General features: G+C 58.3%; 1 protein-coding gene across 1 annotated transcript in view; it reads right to left on the bottom strand.

The window, feature by feature from the left end:
* Positions 1-2150: 2150 nt before the first annotated feature.
* The window catches only part of USP20 (ubiquitin specific peptidase 20), a 32445-nt gene continuing 11291 nt past the window's right edge, over positions 2151-23304 (bottom strand). Inside the window, exons 3-25 of the mRNA XM_039861464.1 lie at positions 22682-22778; positions 20341-20394; positions 18670-18732; positions 18212-18343; positions 17091-17187; positions 16554-16623; positions 15174-15287; positions 14027-14228; positions 13708-13837; positions 13274-13389; positions 12827-12999; positions 12146-12240; positions 9997-10030; positions 9747-9792; positions 8686-8866; positions 8482-8608; positions 7925-8094; positions 7756-7837; positions 6678-6786; positions 5646-5748; positions 4301-4372; positions 3650-3825; positions 2151-3506 (exon numbers count right to left, since the gene is read on the bottom strand). Of these exons, the coding sequence (XP_039717398.1) occupies positions 3665-3825; positions 4301-4372; positions 5646-5748; positions 6678-6786; positions 7756-7837; positions 7925-8094; positions 8482-8608; positions 8686-8866; positions 9747-9792; positions 9997-10030; positions 12146-12240; positions 12827-12999; positions 13274-13389; positions 13708-13837; positions 14027-14228; positions 15174-15287; positions 16554-16623; positions 17091-17187; positions 18212-18343; positions 18670-18732; positions 20341-20394; positions 22682-22762 (2412 nt within the window). The 5' untranslated portion in view covers positions 22763-22778 and the 3' untranslated portion in view covers positions 2151-3506; positions 3650-3664. The remainder of the gene's footprint in view (positions 3507-3649; positions 3826-4300; positions 4373-5645; positions 5749-6677; positions 6787-7755; positions 7838-7924; positions 8095-8481; positions 8609-8685; positions 8867-9746; positions 9793-9996; positions 10031-12145; positions 12241-12826; positions 13000-13273; positions 13390-13707; positions 13838-14026; positions 14229-15173; positions 15288-16553; positions 16624-17090; positions 17188-18211; positions 18344-18669; positions 18733-20340; positions 20395-22681; positions 22779-23304) is intronic.

Raw genomic sequence — 23304 nt, 5'->3', positions numbered from 1 at the left:
ATGAACGTCCCTTGTGTCCTGCAGTGAGGGAGCCCAGTCGCTGCCTGTGCCCACCTTCTCCTCCCTGGCCTCTGCTCAACTTTTCCGAGAAGGGGAGGCTGGAAGCCATGCTGCCAATGCCCTCTGAGAATTAAGGTGCAAGGGCTGCAGACTGGCAGTCAGCAGCCACTTTGTGTCAAGAGCTCTTTCTCCAGCGTCGCATCTATCAGGCCCTGATTTAAATGCTTTTCTGTCCAAATGGTATCGTGAGTGACATTTACTTAAACGATCTCCCATTAGCCTGGGACATTGCTGGGCTACAAAAGGTAGAGCACAGACTGAGAAAGGCCCCCACGTGCCTTTGTCCTCAGAGCCTTGGGGCCAAAAGCTTCGGGAGGAAACGGGGGTTTCCTGCCCCTCCTCTGTCGGGCCCCGGAAGCAGCAGGGGCAGGAAGGACCCCTGGGTCCTGCGGGGTCTGCCCTCACCATGTGCGTGTTCTCCCACGGCACCAGGCCGAGCCCTGCCCCAGTCTCCGTCCCCAGTCCCGGCTCTCCACACACCCCCTCGTCCAGGCTGCTCGCTGGTGTCAAACCCAAGGGACTGGGGACCGCGCCCCAACATGTCCCCAAGGCAGCTTTCCTGAACATCCGTTGTGCAAAATGCTGACTGCTCTTTCTCATAACTTTTCCCAAGGGTGTTCGAGTTTGTCTCTGCTGGAGGTAAAGCAGGGGCTTCGGGTTCGGAAAACAGCCAGAGGGAGGCGTGACTCCAAACTACCACTCACTTCCCCGGGGGCTCTCGGGGGCTCCCGGAGGCTCCACATGAGACCCCGTGAGACTGGCGGGTTAACTGACGTTTGCACTGAATTCGAACTACAACGCAGGAAGCTACTCATTTTAGGTGGCTACACCTTGCACATAAATGCACTTCTGATGCAGGCTTGTGAGCGGACGCACAGGCAGATGGGAAGGTTTGCAGGCACTCGGCGCGATTGGCCCACAAACCCCCAGTCTGCAGGGGGTGTCCCTGCCGGAGGAGTCCAGGCCCAGCCTCTCAGGGAGGAGCCAGACTGAGGGGACAGCGTGTGGGAGAGAGAAGACCAGAGGTGGCTTCCTGTCTCCGCTCTGTCTGTGAGGTGACAACCACAGACTCCTATCTTCAGACTCCAGCACCTAAGTTTGGCTGAGCCACTTAAAAGCCTGGCATTTCGAGCGAAAATATAAAGGAAACATTTGAAGGTCAGACGGTACCTATTTCTCTCTCTCCTTCCTGTAGCATAAATGTCTCTAAGCCTCCGAAATCGGTCCTCCAGACAAAGCTTTTCCATTCTCATCGTCCATGTTAAACAAAAGCCATTCACAAAACAGGCGCCGTGGACTTCCACAGGCACGACCCTCACGGGTGAGCAAAGCCGCAGCACTGCTGGATCACGCACGCGTAGGCGGGACAACTGCCCAGAACAGCGGGGCTGCAGAAGTGCAGGCCAGGGGGCGGGGGTGCTGAGCGGGGCCCTCAGGGGCTTCTCTGGCACTGGCGACAGTCCTTACCCGGGGCGGGCACTGTTGCCCGCTTTATCATTGCTGATGTGGAACACTTCTGCACATTCATGTCTGACGGGATCTCACATGTAAGTGTTTAAAGCCATACATAAAAATCTCAAAGCCCTCTCCCCCTCCCAAACCCCAAAAGTATAAACAGAACCACCCACGCCGCAGGGACTATAACACACTAGCATCACTAAATGCGAGTGGGCTCCCAGGTGTGGACCCCAGTAACTGCGACACTGTGATGGAGGCGTCAGAGGAAAAGGTGCCCTCGGGGAGGCTGAGCGCTGCTCGGTGGCACCAAGCCTGTGGCGCGGTGCCCGGAGGGGCCCAGCCTGTGGACGTGCTGGCCGCGTCCCCCCACCACACCGGCCCCACTCCTCTGGGGCCCTTGGCTGGTCCCGGGAAGGGAAAGGCTGGCGCTGCCCCGTGTTTAAAGGGGCAGGGCCTCCTCTTCTGGCCAGATGCTGTCAGCTTTCAGACAGTCAGGCAAGGCCCCCTCCCGAGTTCGGTCATTTGTAACATCAGTCGCCATGGCTCCACGGCCCCCCATCCCCCAGCAGAGGGCTTCACACTTCCTTCCAGGGACAGAATTAACTGTGGCCAAAGCAGACAACTGCACGGGCTGTAGGGGACGCGTACGGTTTTATTATGACATCCTGCTCACAGACTAGCCCGTGCGCACGTGGGGCGAGGTTACGGCTGCACAGCGGCTGTCTGTGTCACTACAGGGTGGCGTGTGGCCGCCAGGCTCTGCAGCGGGGTCGCCACTGGCTGCAGCAGCGATTTTCAAAAGACCAGCAAACGTCAACAGATTCCAGCAGTGGCGCGTTCGTGGCTTGTCCTTTGCCCGCCTGCTGCCTCCGTGGGGAAGGAGTCGGATCCGGGCCGAGTGAGATCGCAGACGTGAGCGACATGTTGCAAGGGCTTCAGGGGTTCTGCCAGAACCGCCTGCTGGAACTCCCACGGCGTCTGCTCCCACGGAGCCTGAAGGCCACAGTATTTGGGGGCTTTTGTCCCAGCACCCCTCCCCAACCCCCACATCTGCTTCGGCCCTGACAAGGGGAGCATCTCGCCCCAGCTGTTTCGTCCTGGGCCTTCGGTGCCACTGGTCCCAGCGCCCCAGCAGTGGCCGTGCTCAGCATCCGGAAGACAAAGGCTTCCAAGACCTCCGTGTGACAGCGGCCACACCTCCCAGAGCCAGGTTCCCGGCACGGGGGGGACAGTGTTAGGGAGGAAGGGAAGGGCTGTCCCCTAACCAGGCCCGGGAAGCTGCATGAGCAGTGAATGACAGCGACGCGAGGTATTTGTTTCATCATCCAGTCCCCTAGTGGGGACAAGTCACAGCCAATCCACGGGGCCGGCTCAGTAGCACACGGTGAGAGGGGACCAGCTGCCTCCAGAAACCAACCACCCGCCACGCGCTCTGAGTCCCAGTCTCCAATGAGTCCTTAGTCTGCAGGAAAACCTCTGAGAGCAGCGCGGGATCCGGGAGCCTTTCTGTGACAACGGCGGGAGGTGCAGGGGGGACAGGGGTTTAGTGGGGCCTCGGGAGGAAGTGGCTCGTGACAAGCAGCATCGCCGTCCGGGCGCTCAGCAGTCTGCCCGTCAGCCTCAGTACTACCCGTGGGTCCCGCAGTGCATGCTGGCCCAGGCGCCCAGTGGCAGATGCCTGTCCCAAGGCCACAGCCCAACCCAGAGCTCCAGGGACGAAAGCTGGGCCTGAGCCAGCAAGAGGGCGGGCCGGGGGGCATGACGCCGACGGCAGTGACATGGGCACTGCCAGGACGAAGCCCCGAGTTAACGCCGCAGAGCTCCGGCCGCTCAGAGCAGCCCGGGGTGGGCGTGTTTGCTAGTTCCAGCCTTACTCACTGCGAACCCAACGGCCTCTCTGCCTCTTCACACGGCTGGGTTCCCAAAGCGCTGGCCTCGCTTCCAGGCACAAAACACACCCTCCGCAGGGAGGAGGGCAGAGGCGGGGCCTGTGGGGACACCCGGGTCACTTGGTCTGGGGGGAGCCACTTGAAGGTCCTTCCGAGTGGCCTCATGGAAGGTATGTGCACGGACACGTTCCTTGGGCACTCGGCACACGAGAGGGGCTCTGGGCAGGGAGGAGGCGACTTACAGACTGGCCGCCAAGTCACACGGCGCGGGTCTCGGCTTCGATTTTCTGCTCCCCGTGTAAGCTCTCCGGGGCCTGGAGCTGGGCCACACTCTGCCGGATGGCGATCTCGGGGCCGCCGCCGTACAGGTGGTGCAGGTAGGCCCAGGTCTCCTCCGAAATCTGCCCGTAGTCGGCACCTGCGGGGCCCAAGAGGCCACTGGGTGGGGCTGGACTGGCCCTGGGCCCTGGGCCCTTGTCCCCTCCATCCCGCAGTCCTGGCAGTGGGGTGTCCGGGAGAGAGGGTGACCACAGGCCTCCGTGTGAAGCTGTCAGTGGAAGTCTCAGAATTTTCCGGTACAATGTCCATTCTCCCAGGAGCCCACAGGGCACATCTCTGGCTGTGCCCCTCGTCTTCCTGGGGTGGGGATCACACGGAGGGCGGGCAGACGGGGCAGGCAGAGGGCACTAGAGGGCGAGGTGGGCAGAGGGGCCTGAGGACCCACGCAGAGGCCAAGCACCTTGGCCCTTCTGCTTGGACGCTGGGCTTGGACTTAGGCGGACGGCTCAGACCGACCCAGATGGGCGGCAGGGGGCTCCTGTGACTGGCAGCCAGCGGGGCAGACGGGAGCCTGGCTGATCGGGGAGGCCAGGGCCGGGGCCAGCGACACTCACCCTGCCTCAGCTGAACGTGGCCGCTTCCTTTGAGCTGTGCGATCCTGCTGTTGTCGATGGGCCCAGGGGGCTCTGGAACAGACCCAGACCCAGCTCGGGCTCAGCCCCACTGTGCCGGGGCCTGTGCCAGAGCCCTCCACCCGGTAGGCAGGACCTGGGCTCCAGGTGTGACTCCGACACCTGGGATCCCCGCGTGGCTGCCCTGGGCCCAAGGGGTCAGCGTGAAGTCCTTACATAAGGGCGACGTGCGTGAGGCACCAAATGCTCAGCCACAGAAGTGTGAGGCCAGAAGGGCCTCGCAGAGTCCCAGGACCTGGCAGAGGAGTTTCTAGGGCTCACGCGCTGGTTTCTGACTCTAGCGTGGCGGGGTGGGGCCGTGCCGGTGGACACTGCTCTAGTCTATAACGGCAGTCCCCACCCGCTGAGCACCCTTCCGGTGTGCCCCGGCATCTCACGTAATCCTTGACGACCGTGAGAGGCGAGACCTGCTCCCACAGACGGGGGGAGCCACCGCCCACCCCAGGGCTGGCATAAGGCCGAACCAGGACTGTGACTCAGGAGCCAGGTTTGTGGGCACGGCCATGCCGACCGCCCCCACCAGCACTAGGGAGGCCGCGGGTGTCCCTGGCACACTCGCCGCCCAGCGGGGACGAGATGGCAGTGAGACCCAGCCCTGTTTCTGATACCTGGCTTACACTCCGAAAGGCAAATGGCCAGCACATGGAGCCCACGGGCTCTGCCAACCCTGCCAGGCCCCAAGCCCCAGTCTGGGTGCCCGCACATGAGGCTCGGGGGCGGTGAGGGTGGCTACGTGCCGGCCAGGGCGCGGGCTCTGCTGTTCCCTACGAGACTGTGGGGGACTCTGGGAGCTGCTTTGTGAGGAGCCTGCTTCCACCCCAGTAAATCAGGGGTCAGAGGACTCGGTGTCTTAGTCCTCCCCTAAGAGTCTGAAGCTATCTGTTAACCAAAATCTATGTAGCCCAACAGAATGCCCGAAGGGAAGGGCTGGGCGGGCTGGGCGGGCAGCCACCCCCAGGCGTCGGCCGGGAGAGGACAGGGGAAGGGCCGAGTAAGCTGGCCCTGTGTCTGCTGCGCCAGGAGGCCTGCTCTGGGCAGTGGCCTGGCCCGAGGTGGGGACAGCCGGGGGAGCACCTGCGTTCTCTGCCATTCGCCTAAAGGGGAGGCACCAAAACCTGCTGGCCAGGAACAGACCCTGGGCGCCCCGCTGGGGTTCAGGGCCACCGCCCGGCTCCCCCTCCTGAGACGTTCCCAGCAGAGGCACAGCCCAAGACCCTCCTGGTGGGGGGCGTGCCAGGCACAGTGCCGGGGCCCCTGCTCCACTCACCGCTGTCCTTGCCCTTGACAAAGGCCTCCCACTCGCGGAACCACTGCATGCTGATGCAGTAGATGACGCCGGGGGACTCCTCGGCCTGGAAGGCCTTGTTCAGCTGGGCCGGCGGCGCGCAGAGGGGAGCAAAGGGGACGGTCAGCACGAATATCCCAGCCCCCGGCACTCGGCACCCTGACTCCCACGCATCGCCAGGACTCCGGGCGCCGGAAACTCACAACGCCAGACGAGTTCAAAGAAAACAAACGTTTCCCACGGCCCCCCACTCGCACGGCTGCTGCTAACGTTCTGGTGGATCTGTTCCCCGTAACTTTTTAAAAACTCAGCCGAGATGACATGGTCAATGCTGTTTCCCCTTCTTCATAGAACTGGCTCACTCATGAACTATCCTGATCATATCGTGTCTCAGTGGCCGCAAAGCACAGTGTCCTTGGGCGTCCTCTACCCAAATCTCTACTGCTAAATGACAAATGGTCTCCACGTCCCCCGGGGGGGTGGGCGCGGGGTGTAAGCCGGGGCCTCCGTCCTCACACACCGCCGTCTCCGCTGCGGAAGTCCCTTTCCTAAATGCATCGTGCTGGGTCCTCTTTTGCAATTGGCTTTTGTTCACTGAACGCACCTTCTCATGCCAGTCTGAAGAGCCCCGTGGTTCTCAAAATACCTGCCAATGTCTGGAGGTAATTTTGGTTGTCACCGGCATTGAGCAGATAGAGGCCGGGGATGCTGCTCAACACCCTACAAACTGTGACAGCCCCCAGGACGGAGAACCGTCCAGCCCCAAACCACAGCGTCCTATTCCTTAGCACTGCTCGATAGTACGGCCAGTGGGTGGACCTGGACTCACCGGCCCGACCCCTTCTGTCAGTGAAACTTTAACCGTCTGGCCGGACCTGTGGCCAGGCCGATCTCCCACAGAACACGCCCTCCAAACAGAGCCTGACACCGCGCGGTTCTTTCGTCTTCGAGGCCTCACGTTCCCGGCAGAGGCTGGAAGCCCGGCTCCGCCGTGCCACCCCCAGCTGCACGCACCTTGATGAAGGTGTCGATCTCGACCCGCCTGCGCTTGGCCAGCGCCTCGATCTCCACCTGGCAGATGGAGCACACGTACAGATGGTTCACGGCGGGGCCGCCCCCAAACCTGGGGAGGCAGAGAGAGACACACACGGGCCCTGAGGGGTGGTCCCGTCAGGCACCCGCTGGGCTCCCCTCGGCGCCCTGGCCGGGGCCCGCTGACCTGTCTTCCTCACTAGACCAGTGAGGGCGCCTGCCTGCCACCATGCCCACGCTGCTCAGCAGAGTGCCGGCTGCAGGGCCCTGCATCTCAAATCTGCTTAACGGCCAAGGGACGGACTCACATCCTCACTTCCTCTACTGGCTACTGGGCAGGAGGGTGGCCGAGAGCCCACACAGCCAGACCCTGAGGACGACGTTAAAGGAAGGCTGCAGGTCCTTCTGCAGGTAGGACCCACGGGATTTGGGGTGCATCTTACTCTGGGGTTCTGACAGGCCCACCGGCTCTGCGCCTGACCTGCAAGTGGACGGAGCAAAGCCAGTCCAACGAGAGGCCAGGGCAGCCGCAGCTCCTTGGCCCCTCCTTCTCCACCCGTCTGGCCACCCCTGTCCGCAGCACGTCCTGCCTGCCCAGCGGCAGAGAGACCCGGGCCTAGGCAGGTGCTCGACAAGAGAGCCACACGTTCTCGCCTTGATGGACTTGAACGTGGAAGGCTCCGGGCAGCACAAGCCCAAGGCCACCTGAGCCAGACATGGGGTGGGGGAGAGATGCTGGCCAGACCGCCCTGCAGCCAGCACCCCCAGGACGTGAGAGGGGCCAATATGCGCATTTTCGCTTAGGCCGGTTTTCTGCGCCTGGGCACGGTGAGCGTCCGCCTGCGTGCCCACAGATGCCATGTGTCTTTTTCGGTGCAGACAGAGACGCGAGGGAGGCCCCCGCCACTGCTTCAGTGCCGTCTGCCGCCGGAGCAGAGGGCCGCGTGCGGGCATGGAGGCGGCACCCTCCCTGTCTTCCTCTGCTGCTCAGCTGAGTGCTGGCCTGGACGGGGGAGGGGGCAGGCTGGCCTTCCGGAAGAGGCTGGCCACAGCACCTTACCTGTTGTACAGGTACTCCCAGACGTCCTGCGGCAGGATCACCACCAGGTCGTCGATGTAATGGTACTTGTTGGGCGGGATGCCTGCGGAGGAAGGCGCAGGGAGGGACAGGTGGGGGCTTGGCCGGCCCACCCCACCCCACACGCGGGCCACAGAGAAGGCTCCCTCACCTCCGTGGGAGCACAGGAAGGTGTAGTTGGTGATGGGCCCCGGCTCAGCGAAGGTGTTGAACTTGTTGAGCCATTCTCGGGACACGTAGAACCTCAGCAGGCTGGTCTCCCGCTTGGCGGCCAGCGACACCACCTGCTGCCGCTCCCGCACGGCCTCCTCGCTGCTCTTCCTGGGGCGGGGGGCGGGGGGAGACGTAGGAGCAGCTGTGCCTGGGCTCCCTGCCGTGCTGGGGGACCGGCCACACCCTGTCCAGAGGTGTGTCCAGAGCCGCCCCACCTCCGGAACCCCTCAGCAGCCCCGCCGCTCCTGCCAGGGTTCTGGCTGCCATCACCTCTCAGGAGGTCGCCTCTCACAGGGGGACTAAACCCGACCCCTTGAGTTTCTATGAGCCAGAAGACTCTTTCTTAAAGACTCAAACCCTTACCCTGGGTCTTAAAACACTCTAGGCTCCAGCACCCACGACGCACCCCGAGTCAAGCCCTGAGGAGCAGGACATCCAGGCTGCGGGTCACCAGACCCAGGCCCCCACACCCTGGCCACCTGCCGAGGGGCACACCTGTAGAAGAGGACATAGGCCTCAGCACTCTGCACCACCGTCTCGTGGACCTTGGTGACATACTGGTCATCGAACTCATACCACTGCCCGTTGATCACGTTCTGGCAGTAGGCGATGTAGTGGCCACCTGTGGAGGGAGGGGCCGGCTGGTTACAGATGCCCTAGGCGCCGGGGCCGGGGCCAGGGCGGGGTGGCCAGACTCACTGCCTGCCGTGCCGTGGTGGCAGATGACCGAGAGGAGGTCGTAGGTGGTGATCTGGGACGTGCACTCCTTGGCGAGGAAGGGGCGCAGGTCAAGTCCCTCAAGGGGGAAGGACACGTGGCTGCTGATTTTGAACGAATACATCACCTCATGCCGAAAGCGTTTCAAATGAATGCACAGGATCTGGGGGGAGGGGCACGTCAGTCATTCCAGGGCTGGCCAGGGCCCTGTGACCCCAGTAACCTGACAGGGACCTTGAGGCAGGGCTCTGGGACACTGACTAGCCTGCCGTTTGACCCACTCAGGTCTTGATGTCCAGGAGGAAACAAGAAACCCAGCGGCAAGAGCGTTCCTGAGGCCCAGGCCTGTGGATGGCGCCCCCACTGACCACGTCTGAATGCACGGAGGAGCTCGGCGTGGGGGCCGAGGCCGGCAGACGCGACGTGGGGCTGAGCTGCACAAGAAGCTCAAGTTCACCCTCCAAAGAACCCCGATGACCAGTTCTGTTGGCTCCGACTTCGAGAAGGCCTGTCCACACAGCCTTCCCTCACCTGCCGGTACCGTCCCGGGCACCGCGCCTTGGGCCACGCTCCTGCTCCAGCCACACCGACCTTCCGTGGCTCGGCCAAGCCTGTTCCCGCTTCGGGGTTTTGCCCACTGTTCCTTCCCACTCTCCCTCCACGAGGCGACGCCAGGCTACATCCCCGGGGCTCACTCAGACGCCGCCTCCTCGGAAAGGCCTTCCCTGACACCCCATGGCCAGGTCCCCTCCCCTCAGAGCCACCTATTCCAGGTCGTACCCTCGGCGCCTCCTACACCCGCCTCATGGTGACAAAGGAGCTGAGGCCCCGGGAGAGAGCGCGCCAAGTTACGAATTGAAAAAGGAGCCCTGTCCGTCTGCCAGACCCTCCCAGGAGGCCTCTCGGCCCCGGCGGTGGCTTCTCCACGGGCCTCTGCAGCTCAGAAGCTCCCGAGTCGGGGAGGGCTCGGCCTCTGCCGCATGGCACCACAGTCAGCGTGGAGAGGCCCTGGTGGCCAGAGGGGTGGGGGCCGCTCCACTCACCTCCGGCAGCCGCAGGACCTTACAGTACTTCACGCCATTCCGCAGCCTGCGGGGAGAGAGCAGGACAGACTCGGTGCGTGCCCCGGTGTGGCGGCCGAGGGGCCGGCTGAGCACCCCTCCCACCCGGACGCCTCTGCGAGGCCAGGATCAAACTCTCTGGGGAACCCATGCAAAGTATATGGAACACAGACGGACCACAGAGGCTGGAAACGGGACACTGGGGAGAAGCCCCCAGAAGGCACACACTTACTTTTTACACCGTTCACAGCTATACATGTTGTCGCCTAGGGCAGTAAAATAGAGACGAAGGTTAGCGGGGATGGGGAGCGGGGAGAAGTGCATGTAACGATTCACGCTTAACGAATAAAACCACAGTGCGCTGCCTACGACAGACTTACTTTAGCTCAAAGGACACGCACGGGCTGAAAGGGAAGGGACGGATAAAGAGATCACGTGCGAGTGGCAAGCAAGAGCGAGCAGGAGCGCGACACTTATACCAGATAAAACAGACTTTCAGTCAAAATCAGCCGCAAGGGACGAGGGTCACCATACAGTGACCGAGGGGACGGCGGTTCATCCAGAGGGCGTAGCCATTGTAAAGTACATAAGCGCTCGATAGTGGAGCATCTAAATATTTAAAGCAACGTTAGCGATGATGAAGGGAGAAGTAGACAGCAGTACAATAATCGTAGGGGCTTCAATACTCCACTTTCAGCACTGGATGGAGCATCAGTCAGGGAACAGCAGCCCCGAATAACACTACACATCAAACCGACCCAAGGGACACGCGCAGAGCACTCCACCCAACGGCGCCAGGATACACATCGTTCGCACGAGCACCCGGAACGCTCTCCACAATGGATGGCGTGCTGGGCCACAAAGCAAACCTTAACAAGTTTCAGAGCACGGAAATCACATCTAGTATCTTTTCCAACCACAACGGTTTGAAACTAGAAAGCAATAATAAAAGGAAAAACTAACAAATCCATAAATATGTGGAAATCGAACAACACACTCTTGAATGACAAATGGGTCAAAGAAGAAATCAAGAGGGGAATCAGAAAGTATCCTGAGACAAATGAAAATAAAAATACAACACACCAGCGCTTACGGGACGCAGCAAAAGCAGTTCTAAGGGTGAATTGATGGCAATAAATGCCTACGTTAAGAGAAAAGAAAGATCTCAAATAAACAACCTCACTTTACACCTCAAGGAATTGAAAAAAGAATAAACTGAGCCCAAGGTTAGCAGAAGGAAGGAAATAACGAAGATTAGAGCAGAAGCCAATGAAACACACTAGAAAGACAATAGGGAGAAAAGTCAAAACTAAGAGCTGCTTTTTTGTAAAGATAAACAAAATTGACAAACCTCTAGCTAGATTAACTGAGGATAAAAAAAAAGACTCAAATAAACATTATAAATGAAAGAGGAAAACACAGAAATATAAAAGATCACGAGAGACCACTATGACCAATTATACATTAAAAAAATGGATAACCTAGAAGAAATGAGTAAATTCCTAGAAACATACAACCTAGCAAGACTGAATGATGAAGAAACAGAAAATCTGAACCAACCGATAATGACTAAGATGATTGAAGTAGTAACAAAAAACCTCCCAACAAACAAAAGCCAACGAGATTTCACTGGTGAATTCTACCAAAAAACTAAAGAGAAGGGAGCACTCCCAAACTAATTTCATGAGGCCAGAGCCACATGAGCACACTACGAGGAAAGACAACTACAGGCCAATATCCCTGATGAATAGATGGAAAGATTCTCCACAAAATTCTAGCCAACTGAATTCAACGGCGCGTTTAAATGATCGCACGCCACAATCGAGTGGGATTTATCTCTGGGATACAAGGATGGTTCAACATATGCAAATCAATAAACGTGATATACAGCACATAAATATAACGAAGGATGAAAATCACACGATCCTCTCAAATGCAGAAAAACCATTTGACAAATTTCGATATCCATCTTTTCACGATGGAAGATCTCATATTGGGCGTAGAAAGAACATGCCTCAGTACAATACGGGCCATATGTGACAAGCCCACAGTTAACCTCATCCTCAGCTATTCGACATAGTACGGAAAGTCCTCACCAGGAAAAGAGGAAAAGGGCAGGAATGGGAAATTTCAAAATAGGAAATACTAATAACCAATACGTGAGCGAAAAAAATGTTCGAGCTCATCAATAATCAAGGACGTGAAAAATTAAAGCACGACCTTCCTCTTGTCCACCGAATCAGTAAGAGAAGAAAAGCAGCTGAACCCCTCAGAGCTACGAGGTGGTGACTTGGGGAACATTTGGTCCCCTGGCAGGCAGGGCTGGGTCACTGACAATGAGTGGACCAGCCAGCCCACCCCAGCCAGCTCGGCCCACTCACCCTTCAGCTCATCAGCAGCGAAGAAGGCGGCGAGGCAGTCTTCCAGGGTGACGACTGGCCCCCAAAACCAGCTGGGGGTACAGGATACCACGAACCTATGGAGACAGAAGGGGGTGGTGGGAGAGCTGCCGGGGCCTGGGTGAGGGCAAGCTGTGGGGCGTTTGGGCTGGGGTCTGCTCCAGCCCACAGAGGCAGGTTGGCCCAGTGGGTGGAGAGGGCAGAGGTCTGGAGCACCAGCCAGCAGCTCGGTGTCCTTGGGAGAGGGACGTCATCTGTCCCTGAGCCTCGCCCTCCTCATCTGAGAAGGGGCCCTGACCACACTGGCCGTCCTCTGGGTAGTCAGGTTCCCATCCGGCAGGTAAAGCAGGCACCGTGGCACTGCCGGAGCTGCAGAAAGCCGCCCACTGCCCTCCAGCTGCACCCCCCGCCCAGCTGCCTCTTGGTCACTCCACTCGCCTTCCGAGGGCCCGCCCAATCCAGGCCATCCCAGGGTGGACCTCCTCCGCTCCCCCACTGAGCTAACCCCACACATCCTTCAGCCTCACACTCCCTCCGGACCTGCCCTCATCCCTGCGAACACGCGTGCTTTCCCGTTTAGGTCTGTCGCCTGCCCAGGCCACAAGCCCCAAAAAGGCTGGGCCAGGGTGGTCTTGTGTCTCTGGTGGGCGGACGGGGACATACCTTCGAATATACTCCACGATGAAGGCAAGCCAGCCCTGGGCGGCGTAGCTGTCCCCGCAGGCACCTGACTTGGCTGGCACGTTCTGGTAGATGGCTGAGTGGAGCTTGGCCAGGTCCTCCTTGCCAGGAATGGGCAGTGACAGGTCCTGGAACGTCTCTACCGTAGTGGATACCTGTGGGGTTAAAGGTCAGCCTCGGTCTCCACCTTCCAGGGTTCTGCCCTGCCAGACCCAGCAGAGTCAGGACCCTGAATCCCAGCTACCAGGTGGCGGGGGTGGGGCAGGAGGCCTGCTCCCCAACCCTTGGACGCGGAAGACCTGCAACCGGGGCCCTCCCCCTAGGGAAAGGCAGGGGCGCGAGGTGGAGAACCCGTCTCCCACCTCTAATCCCGGTGAGCACACCGAGATGGCTGAAACCCGAATGTCCCTCTGCAGCCCAGGCACCTACCCGGTCACAGGTGAGACACTGCACGAGGCTGAGGATGGAGCCGTCGAAGATGTCGGAGATGACGCTGCGGTAGCGCTGCTCCTTCCGGCGCCGGCTGCCGGCGCCCGGCACCTGGGCTGGGGGCAGAGCACAGGACTGGGCCTGCGGAGGGGCGGGCCTGGGGCCTGCCTGGCCAGGACAAGGGTCAGGTCTACATGAGTCATGTGGCTGGGGATGCAATTCGGCTGCTGGGGCCTCGGGCATGGTCTGTAAGATGGGGCTCCCCCAGCGCACCCAGTGGTGTGAGGGGGGGTTCAAGGCGCGGTGTGGGGAGCACACGGCACAGCCGCGGGCACTGGGAGCTCGACAATGGCAGCCGCGGACCCTCAGTCCCGGCCCCGAGCCCCATGTGAGGAGGCCCCGCTGACCCGCTCGCCCTGCCCGGCCCGGCGAACCTTTCTTGAGCACATACGACGGCCCCAGCCTCACGGGGCTCNAGGAGTTCTCTAGATTTACAAAACTTGTAATCAAACGTTTAACAAAAGTGAAATTCTGCCTGTGGTTTGGAAAACGAGAAGGCACATGCTATTTCAAATACAGTGCCGAGACACGCAGACTCTGGCGTTAGGCTGCCCGAGGTCAAACTTCCCCTCCGCCAGCCGTGTGACCTGGGCAAGTGGCTTGCCCTGCTGAACCTCGGTCTCCCCATCTGTCCAGCAGGGCGAGCACCAGCGGGTTGCTGGGAGGCTCCAACGTCCTCACACAACCTCAGGCAGCGAGGGGCCCCCACTCACAGAGCTTAGGCGCTGTGGCCATTTCCCATGCCGGTCTTGGCTTCAAAGCCAGGCCGACTAGATGATGGCCCTGGGTGTCCCCTGGGCTGCTTGGACAGCCTACCTGCTGCGCATAGCCTCGAAACATCGGGTTGACCAACTTGATCCCATGGGACAGGCTGGCGGGGACCACACAGCTTGGGCTGTAGGAAGACCAGACGCGTTAGTGCAGGTGGCCTGCCTGGGCTCTCGACCCCGTGAGGGCTGGCCACAGTCAGCCGGCGGGGTGGGCTCAGACTCGGCGAGGCATTTGCTGTGCCTTGGGGGGGTGCCGACACACCAGGGGCCTTGGTAGACTCTTGCATCTCTACGGTCAAGCGGGAAAATGTCAGGGTGTGGCCCACCTGAGTAAAAGGCTCTTGACAAGCCTATTTTAAAACTGTTTTCACTCTGAAATATTTATTGTAGTCTTCTTTCAAAAGTCATACATGTTCATTATTGAAATGGCTAAAATTTCAGAAAAGCCCAACAAAGAAACATTACTGCTAAATGCATCACCCACACATTACTACCATTAAGATTTCTAGATTTTTCTGTGAAAATACAGACGTTTATAAAATTACATACAGGTATACACTTAAACTTCGCTTATTAGGAAATCAGAATTATATAGTATCATACAGTCTTATAATCTGCTTCTACCCTTAATGTATTTCTATGCCCCATTTTAAATTATTCCCAATTTTGACTTTTTCTGGACAAACAGGTCTAATCCAAGCTGCCTGTCTTTAAATTCATTTCACACTGGGCTGAAGGGCCAGCCACTACTTATGAGGTTCCTTCCTACGTGCACGGTCATGGCTGAGACCCAGGAGCAGCCACAGCACGTGTCTGGGCCTTGACTGCCGGCTCAGATCAATGCCAGGTTCATATTCTAGCTCCACCTCTCACGAGCTGTGTGACCCTGAGCAAGGCACTTAAATCTTGCTGAACCTCAGTCGCCCAACTTGGAAAACAGAGTTGGCAACAGCGTCCACCTCGCAGGGTTGCCGAAAACACCATGGGGGTAGACTACAGCAAGTGCCCGGTGGGGTCTGAGAGGACACCCCTGTCCCCACACGCCTGCCCTAGTCAGGGCTGTCACTCACCGTTTCCTGTGCCAGACCTCAGAAACCAGCTTCTGGTAACTCTTGCACAGGGCTGGCTTCTTGTCTGTGCGCACTAGGCCTCCACACTCCAAGAAGAACTGGGTCAGCGGAGGGCTGGGGGTGGGGGGCAGTGAGCCAGGTCAGGAGAGACAAGAAGGGGAGCACGGCGTCTTTTAGAAAGAGCTGGCTGGAGAAGCACACGCTTCTAGTGTGGGGGAGCACTCCCCTGGGGGACATACTGCAGCCCCCTGGAGCCAGAAGTGCCTGTGGGTGACTACAAGGGTCCCACCTGTTACAGGCTGACCTGTGTCCCCCAAAGTTTCTAAGTTGGAGTCCTAACTCCACACCTCAGGGGTGGTCCCTAATCCAGTATAAATGGTGTCCTTACAGGAGGAGGAAATTTGGACACAAACGCGCACAGAGGGAAGATGGTGTGGAAACACAGAAGGCGGCCATCTATAAGCCCAGCAGAGAGGCCTCAGAAGAAACCAACCCCGCCAACACCGTGATCCTGGACTTCCAGCCTCAGAACTCAGAAGACAGAGAATTTCTGCTGGTCGGGCCACCTGGTCTGTGGCGCATTGTGGTGGTGGCCTCAGCAAACGGACACAGCCCTTTCCCCAACCAGATCAGCTGAGCTGCCCAATTTAGGGCCGGTGGGGTGAGGGGAGGGGACGGGCCGTTACGTCCTGCTCGCTCAGCCCATTCTGTGGAAACCTTCCCGAGCCTGAGAGCATCTCTCCCATCCGCCTCTTCCTTCTGTTTTTAAAACTTATCTCATTACGCATGGAATAACGTTCATGGTAGAAAAACTAGAAAATGTAGAAAACCAACCGTAAGAACCGACCTTAACCCCTACCACGTGAAGGCAGCTACCCTAAAGATTTGAGGGCGTATCCTCCCCGACTTTCTTACGTGTCACGTCCCCACCCTCCCTCACGTGCACGTACGCTGAATCCCGACCAGGTGGCCTCACGGAGTTGACAGCCTCTTTCGGTAAAAATTAATATTTCCCTCCAAATGGGATCACGCCGCACAAAGCTGCATAACCTCCTCTCCCCACTGCCTGCACCCTGAAGCCCTTCCCACGTCAGTGAACACTGAGCTGCACCTCTTACCCCCGCGCCCACTAGAGGGCTGGCCCGGAGTGACCTGTGACCCTGGACCCTTAAGTCGTTTCCATTAAACGACAGGATGACAAACACCTCGGCAAAGACAGCTTTCTCCACATCTCCACTGTCCCCTCAGGAGGGACTGCTGGGTCAAAGGGCACGTGTGTTCTTAGGGGTTCGGATGGACAACATGGGGGCTGCTGCTGCGACTTCCAGGCCCCCCCAGGGACAGCTCCTGGCCCCATCTCCCAATGAAGTGACGACCTACCAGTTGGACAGGGCCTGCAGGGCGGCGTTCATGTAGCAGGAGTTCCCGAGGTTCTTCATGCCCGTGAGGCCTAGGAAACCGTGGCACACGGGGGAGGGGACGTGAGCACCCGCCGGCGAGGGGCCCTCGTAGTGCACACTCGGAGAGGAGCTGTGGCTCTCGAGGCACCAGGACCCAACCAGAGGAGGACACAGTGACTGGTGTTCCACCCCGAGACGCGCCAAGTCACATGATGTGGTTCCACTAACACAGCTACGGTCACCCGAGTGTGCCAAACAGGCCAACTCTGCCCTCCACCCAGCTCTGCCCACTACCCAGAGTGCACAGGGAGGGCCCAGGTGCAGAGGGGCCAGCCCGCCCCAGGTCACACGGCCGACACCACAAAGGACCCGGCTGGGCGGCCAGCACTCCAAGAAAAGCCACCACGCGACGCGGGCCGTCCATCACGCGCCCAGTGCCCAGGGCGTGTGGAGCTTCCCGTCCAGAGCAGAGGCCCCCGGCCTAGCCCGCCCGCACCCCTGTCCCAGGGGCTGTCACCTCGCGGTTTCAGGTCATCGTCCTCTGAGTCAGACTCTCCTTCGTCAGCCACGGCAACGGGGATGGCTTTCAGAGGGTGGGAGGCCAGCGGGGAGTCCTGCATTCAAGACCCAGAGTGAGGAGAAGAGGGGTGAGGAGGGAGGGGGCGAGGAGGGGAGGGAATGCGGAGGGCGGGGCGGGTCAGAGGCCCGCGGGCCATCAGGAGGAGGCCCAGCTGCCAGCTCTGAGCCTGCACCGTGTTGGCCCATCTGAGCAGAGGACACCGTGGACAGAGCTGGCCCTGGCGGCCTTACTTCGAGAATTTACAATAAGGAATAATGACTATTTATTTTATTTATAATAAATGCGGGGGAAACAGAAACAAATAATAACATGCAATCCAGCTTTCCTGAGATAACCACTGCTAACCATCTGCATCTATCTGTATAGATTTTTAATACACACTCCACCAAAAAAACAGGATAATGTGTGCAAAATCGTAAACATCCACCCTGTCCACAACGGTGTCCCATGCACACGATTGAGCCCCTTCTACAGGACGGGCACTGTCCAGATGGAGGAGACACGATGTGTACACAGACACTCTTGGGTCTCCCCAAGTGTCCCCTCCCGCAGGCCCAACCGACAACTGGTTGGCTGACCACCAGCCGCAGCCGGGCCCTGCACGGCCTCGCTGGGCCCGCCGCCTTTAAGGGCCGCATGACTTGTCGCCCGGCCTGGGTGGTTTCCAGGCACACCCATGAAGGGCGTCGCAGTGACTTCTCCGGATCCCCCTGGGCTGTTTTAGATCGGGGGTTGCCGAGGGCTCTCCGCGGGCCTGGCAGCGTCTGTGCTGGCCCCACGGCCTGGCACACCTGAGCCCTGCATTTACACAGGGCCTCCCCGCAGCCTGTGGGCTCCCTGGGGGAGGCCCTGCCCCAGTCACTCAGGCTTCCTCATTGCCTCGCAGGGGCCTGGGCACAAAGCCGGGACTCAGGGAGCCTTTGCTGATAAGAGCGCCTCAGTCACCTGGGAACGGTGATCAGGCACAGACGCCGTTGAGGACCCACTAACCCGTGCTCCACCGACACCACCCTCAACACGTCACCACCCATCGAACTGACCCCGCTGTGCCCTGCTACCTGCTCGAAGAACTTGTGTGAGGAGCCAGGCAGGTGAGCCGCCAGCCGCGGCTCCGGGAACACCTCCTTCTCGCAGGCGTAACACCACACCCGGAACGTGGTCAGGTTCACTGTCAGGTTGTGCTTTTTAGCCTAGCGGGCAAGATCCAAAACGAGGTCAAGGACACACTGGCCTAACAGGTGCCCCCAGCCTGCACCTGCATCCAGCTGCCTCAGCTCTCCGGCCTCAGTGAGGACTCGGTCGGGACAGAGGGGCCTGCTCACCCTCTAGCACGAATGCCAACGGCGGCCGCCGATCAAACGCGGACACGTGCTAAGTGCTGGCACCTGCGTTAGCTCTTGCTTCCCTGCTATGATTATTCCCACTTTGCAGACATAGCCGCTGAGGCCCAGAGCAGGTAGATGAAGCTGGGGCCTGAACTCAGGGCTGTCTGGCTGCTCCCGGCCACCAAGCTCACCTGTGCATGAAGGGTGCTGTGGTCAGCGAAGGATTCTCCACAGCCAACGTAGGGGCAGGCGACCTGGGGACAGCGGGGAGGAGACTGGATTAGGGGCGGCCAAGAGGACAGTGCCAGCACAGTGAGCCAGTGTCCCCCGTCTCCACCCAAGAAGACCCACAAGGGATCGAGGCCCTGCCACGCTGCGGGAACACAGCTTTACGGCCCTGAAGCCTGCACTGGGCAGGAACGGCCACCATAAGAGCTGCCCCTGGCCTCTGAGCGCGACGGGCAGGTTGTCCTGGGCCACCACTCTTCTGGTAAAATGCCAGGCAGGGCCACGGCTAGACCCAGGCGAGGCAGAGGCCGAGCTGCTTGGCCCAGACTCTCTTGGCCTCCACTGGCCCCCTTTTCACCACCTACCTGCCGGGTCATTACTGGTACCATACTTTCTCTGGGTGAGCCTGTGTCTCACAGCCCTTTTCTCATAGGTGACACTGAATGGGCAGAGGCAGTGGGGACCAATGCTGAGCCAGTGCCCCACAGTGGGGCCTGCATGGCCCCGAGAACCCTACCTGTGGCCTCGCCCTCTCCTATCCCAAATCTACCGACCTGCTCAGGGCCTCTCCACTGTGGAACTCCGCCCCAGCGACGAGGCGGCCTCTCCACTGGAGGGGTCACTTGGGGTCATTTCCCAGAGATCAGCACCACACAGGCTGGTGAGGGCCCTTTGTCACAAAGGATGCATCCTTCGCTGCAGCGGCTTCTGCACCTGTCTGTCTGGGGGGGACTTTGGGCTCCCGGGAGGTAGCACCATGTCTCACACTTCCTGCTGACCCCCAGGGGCCCAGACAGTGTCCTGCAATCTACTTTATACGGAGTGACAGGCCCCAAAGCAGAGGCCGGAGTCCCCTGGGGACCCTGTGTCTTCTGAAAGACAGATTTGAACTGTGATGTCTTCACCCCCCTCAGGCTGGCCTTTTCATTTCTACTTGTTTATTTTAAAAGGAATTTGAAGTAACATTCATTTTGAGCATGTTATAAAACGCAATAAATACACACGTGTAAAAAATTTGGAAAAGACTACAAAATTACAGAGAGAAATGAAAATTACTCATCATTCCACCGCCTACTGAAAACTGTCATGTTTTGATCTATGTTATTCTTTTCGATAAACAATAATAATCAAAACACAGTCAGACTTTCCTGGATACCGTCTCTGGGCCACACGCCCTGCTAAACCCATCGCAGGCACCATCTCATCGAATTCTACTCCAACCCCAAGAGGCGGGGACAGTTGTCAGCGTCGTGGCCCCTACTCTATAGACGGGAAACGAAGGCCCAGGCTGGCTCACGGACAGGCGGCTACTTCAAGAGCCAGGTCTCAGAGCGAGAGACCTCACGGAGGCGCACGTACCTGTGCGAGAACTGTGCCTTTCATGAAGGTGAGATCGTCTCGTCCAGAGTCTCCCGCCTGCTCTTTGCTCTTCCCATTTTTAATGGCTGCCAAGGTAGCCAGCCCAGGGACTCGCTGACCATGGATCTCCTTTAGCTTGGGAACCCCGCCTGAGACATCCACGCCCTGATGCCCTCGTCCCCGCCCAAGGCTCCTGGCAGTGCCCACCAGGGACGAACGTTCTCAGCCGCGTCGAGACTGCGCCCGCGCCCCCGGCAGCTGCACACACCGCTTACCTGGAGACAAGCCCACAGGTTCGGTCCAGCAACACCGCACGATTGACAGGTTGCCTGTGTGAGGTGAGGTGAGAGACGAAGAGCAAAGTGTGAGGGAGGCCCGCTGGGGACCCCAAGGAACCACGGCCCGGCCTGCTCCCGCCTAGCGGGGAGCCACACGCCTGCCTCTGACGCTCCGCCCGAAATGCCAAGGCTCTGTCTGCCTCGGGAAAGGCTCTCGCCAGGCCACCAATCTACATGCGGTCCCTTACAGGGACACTTTACATGTTACTGTTTGAAGTTTGTTCTATTACGTGCCTGCAAAAGCATTTTCAGTAAAATCATTGGAAACTTACACAGACTCCTTAATCTGCAACCTCATCACATCTTCTACTCCTCCTTCCTCACACTACTTAAGCCTCAACACCGCCCCCTCCCTCCCACCTCCGTCTAGACTATGGGCTCCACGACAGATGAGGGGGTCTGTTTTGTCTGCTCCTGTGACTTCACAGGGCCTGGTACAAATTAGGAGCTCAGTATATTTGCTGACTGTAGAAAACGCCCAGGTTAGTGGTCGTCTGGGTGACAGAGCCTGCTTTTTTGTCTACCGATATCTCCCCTTCTTAAGAGCAGAATGCATGAATTTTGGCTGAGCTCTTGGCCAGCCAGCTGCAGACCGTTTCTCAGCCGCCACTGGGACCATGGAGCTCAGTTCTAGTCCATGGGACGACAGCAAAAGTGACGTGGCCACTTCTGAGCTGTGCACTACCGTCCTTCTTTCTCTTCTTTACATTGCCTAGGATGTAGATGTGATGGCAGGAGCTGAAGCAACCACATTGGACTTAGAGATGAAAGCCACAAGTTGAGAGTGGCAAAGCTACCCTATCAGTCCTAAAAATAAATTATTTAGGGCACAGTTTAAGTCGTTGAAACAAAGAGACCCTGAAATACGGTGACTTACATAAGTTTATTTTCATTCACTGTGAGCTACCTGTTGACATCCTTGCCCCTTCTGGGTCTTTTAAAACAATGTTGACTTTGCTTTGTACATTTCTGGATGCCCAGAGAGGTGCTGAAGACATGCTCTCTGAAACGCAGGCCTGGGACCACCCCAGACGCTCTTGGTCTTTCCACAGCAGAAGCACTAACACTTCCAAGAGGCTGCCTCCTCCCAGCCCACGTCAGCCCATGTTCTGCCTCCTTCTTCCCACCTCATGCTCCCCCTGCTCTCCGATCCCCCTATTCCTGCCTTTTCTGGAGGCAAAATCCTCTCCGTAGGTCTCACTTACTCTTCTGCAGACTGGGAAAGAAACCCAGCATCAGACGGCGTCAATGCGCCACAGCCTCGCTCTGCCCCTCCTCCAGACCACACAAGAAGCGAAACTACTTCAAAAGAGGCCACAGGTACTTTGAAGTACTGATCCCTCACACAGGCCCCGACTGAGCCGAATGAGCCGGCTCAGGCCAAAGGCCCCCAGGACCTGTCTGTGCAGGGAGGCTGAACGACTGGCATTAGGTGCCTGGAAAACGGAGCTGACGACAGATCTAGGAATGGCCACTCATCGCAGCATCGTTCATTTGGGCAGGAGGTGGCCAAGAGCCCAAGTGTCCACCCACAGAGGATTAGTTATGGGGTCCACATGATGAAACGGGACGCAACTTCAAGACAAACAATGAGAAAGCTGTCCCTACGGACCAATGTCAAAAGGGTTCCAACATATATTGTCATGTGAATGAAGCAAGTTACAAATGTGTCTCCAGTATGCTACCTTTTATGTAATAAAAGGGAAAAGGAAAGAGAAATATATTTGCATATGTTTGCATGAAGAAACTCTGAAAAGATACAAAAAAACAACTCTAAGTGGTTACCCGAGGTGGGCTGGGGAGGGTGAGCACAGAGGATGGGAAGGGCCCTTCCTGACATTTATATTCTTATAGTATTTCATTTTTGAACCATGTGAAAGTATCATCCATTCAAAAAATTTGAATTTAACAAAGAAAGACGATGACACAGGCTCCCTAGTCAGAGAGGCCCGCCTTCACGCCTCGGGCCTCCCTGAGCCCTCGCTGGGCCAAGGTGGGTGAAGATGCCCCACGGAAACGCATAGCGGGACTCAGCCCCTCGAGAAGGTTCTGCACACCTTCTCCGGCAGCTAATAGGCAGCACGTTAGTGGCTCCCAGAGGGACTGGTCTAAACGATCATTAACACAGCCCCAAACAGACGCCGGCTTCCCCATTTACACGGAAGGGAAAGCCGAGACGTGATGGAGCCAGCGCTTCTGCTGCTTCAGAAACATTCATGCCCCAGAAACGCAGAGGCCCTGAGGGTGGGCCACGGTCCCCTAGGGTCTGACACTTTACCTTCGATTTGAGCAGCAAGTCGTCTTTGGTCACCTCCCCTATAGAGTCAAGGTGAGGGCAGAGGTCTCTGGAGTCCCCCATTCTGGCCTGGGCTCACCTAGAGGAAAACACAAGGCGTCCTTGGTTGGTGACAGCAGCCTCTGCCTAAGGGGACAGGGAGGCCAGTGGTTAAGTGCCAGCTTTGGTCTCCGGTCCCAGCTCTGCCCCGTGATCAGCAGGTGAGCGGGGGAAGCTGTTTAACTCCTCTGAGCCGCTCGCCTCGTCTGGGTATTGGGGATGAAGACACCACTGACCCCCACGGGCCGCTCGGATGAGTCACAGTGGGTGCGTGCAGAACTGTCTGAATAAGCTCCGTGGGTTGTGCCAGGGTCATTTTTGTGGCCGTGATACTGTACTACAGACACACCAAAGATGTGGTACCATTGGAGGAACTGGGTAAAAGGTAACGTGGGACCTCCCAGTACATTTTTGGCAACTTCCTTTGAATTATAATTATTTCAAAACAAAATGTTTCAAAATACGTAACTAAGTACATGCTTCTACCACACAGTAGTTTAGCAGAAATCACACCTGGGAATCTGACTGCTGATTTTAGCTCCAATTTGCCAAAAAAAAAAAAAAAA

This window comes from Pteropus medius, unplaced genomic scaffold, assembly GCF_902729225.1.
Source record: "Pteropus medius unplaced genomic scaffold, Ma_sr-lr_union100, whole genome shotgun sequence".
Lineage (NCBI taxonomy): Eukaryota > Metazoa > Chordata > Mammalia > Chiroptera > Pteropodidae > Pteropus > Pteropus medius.
The sequence above is the reverse complement of the archived record's forward strand: the minus strand, read 5'-3'. Positions and strand labels throughout refer to the sequence as shown.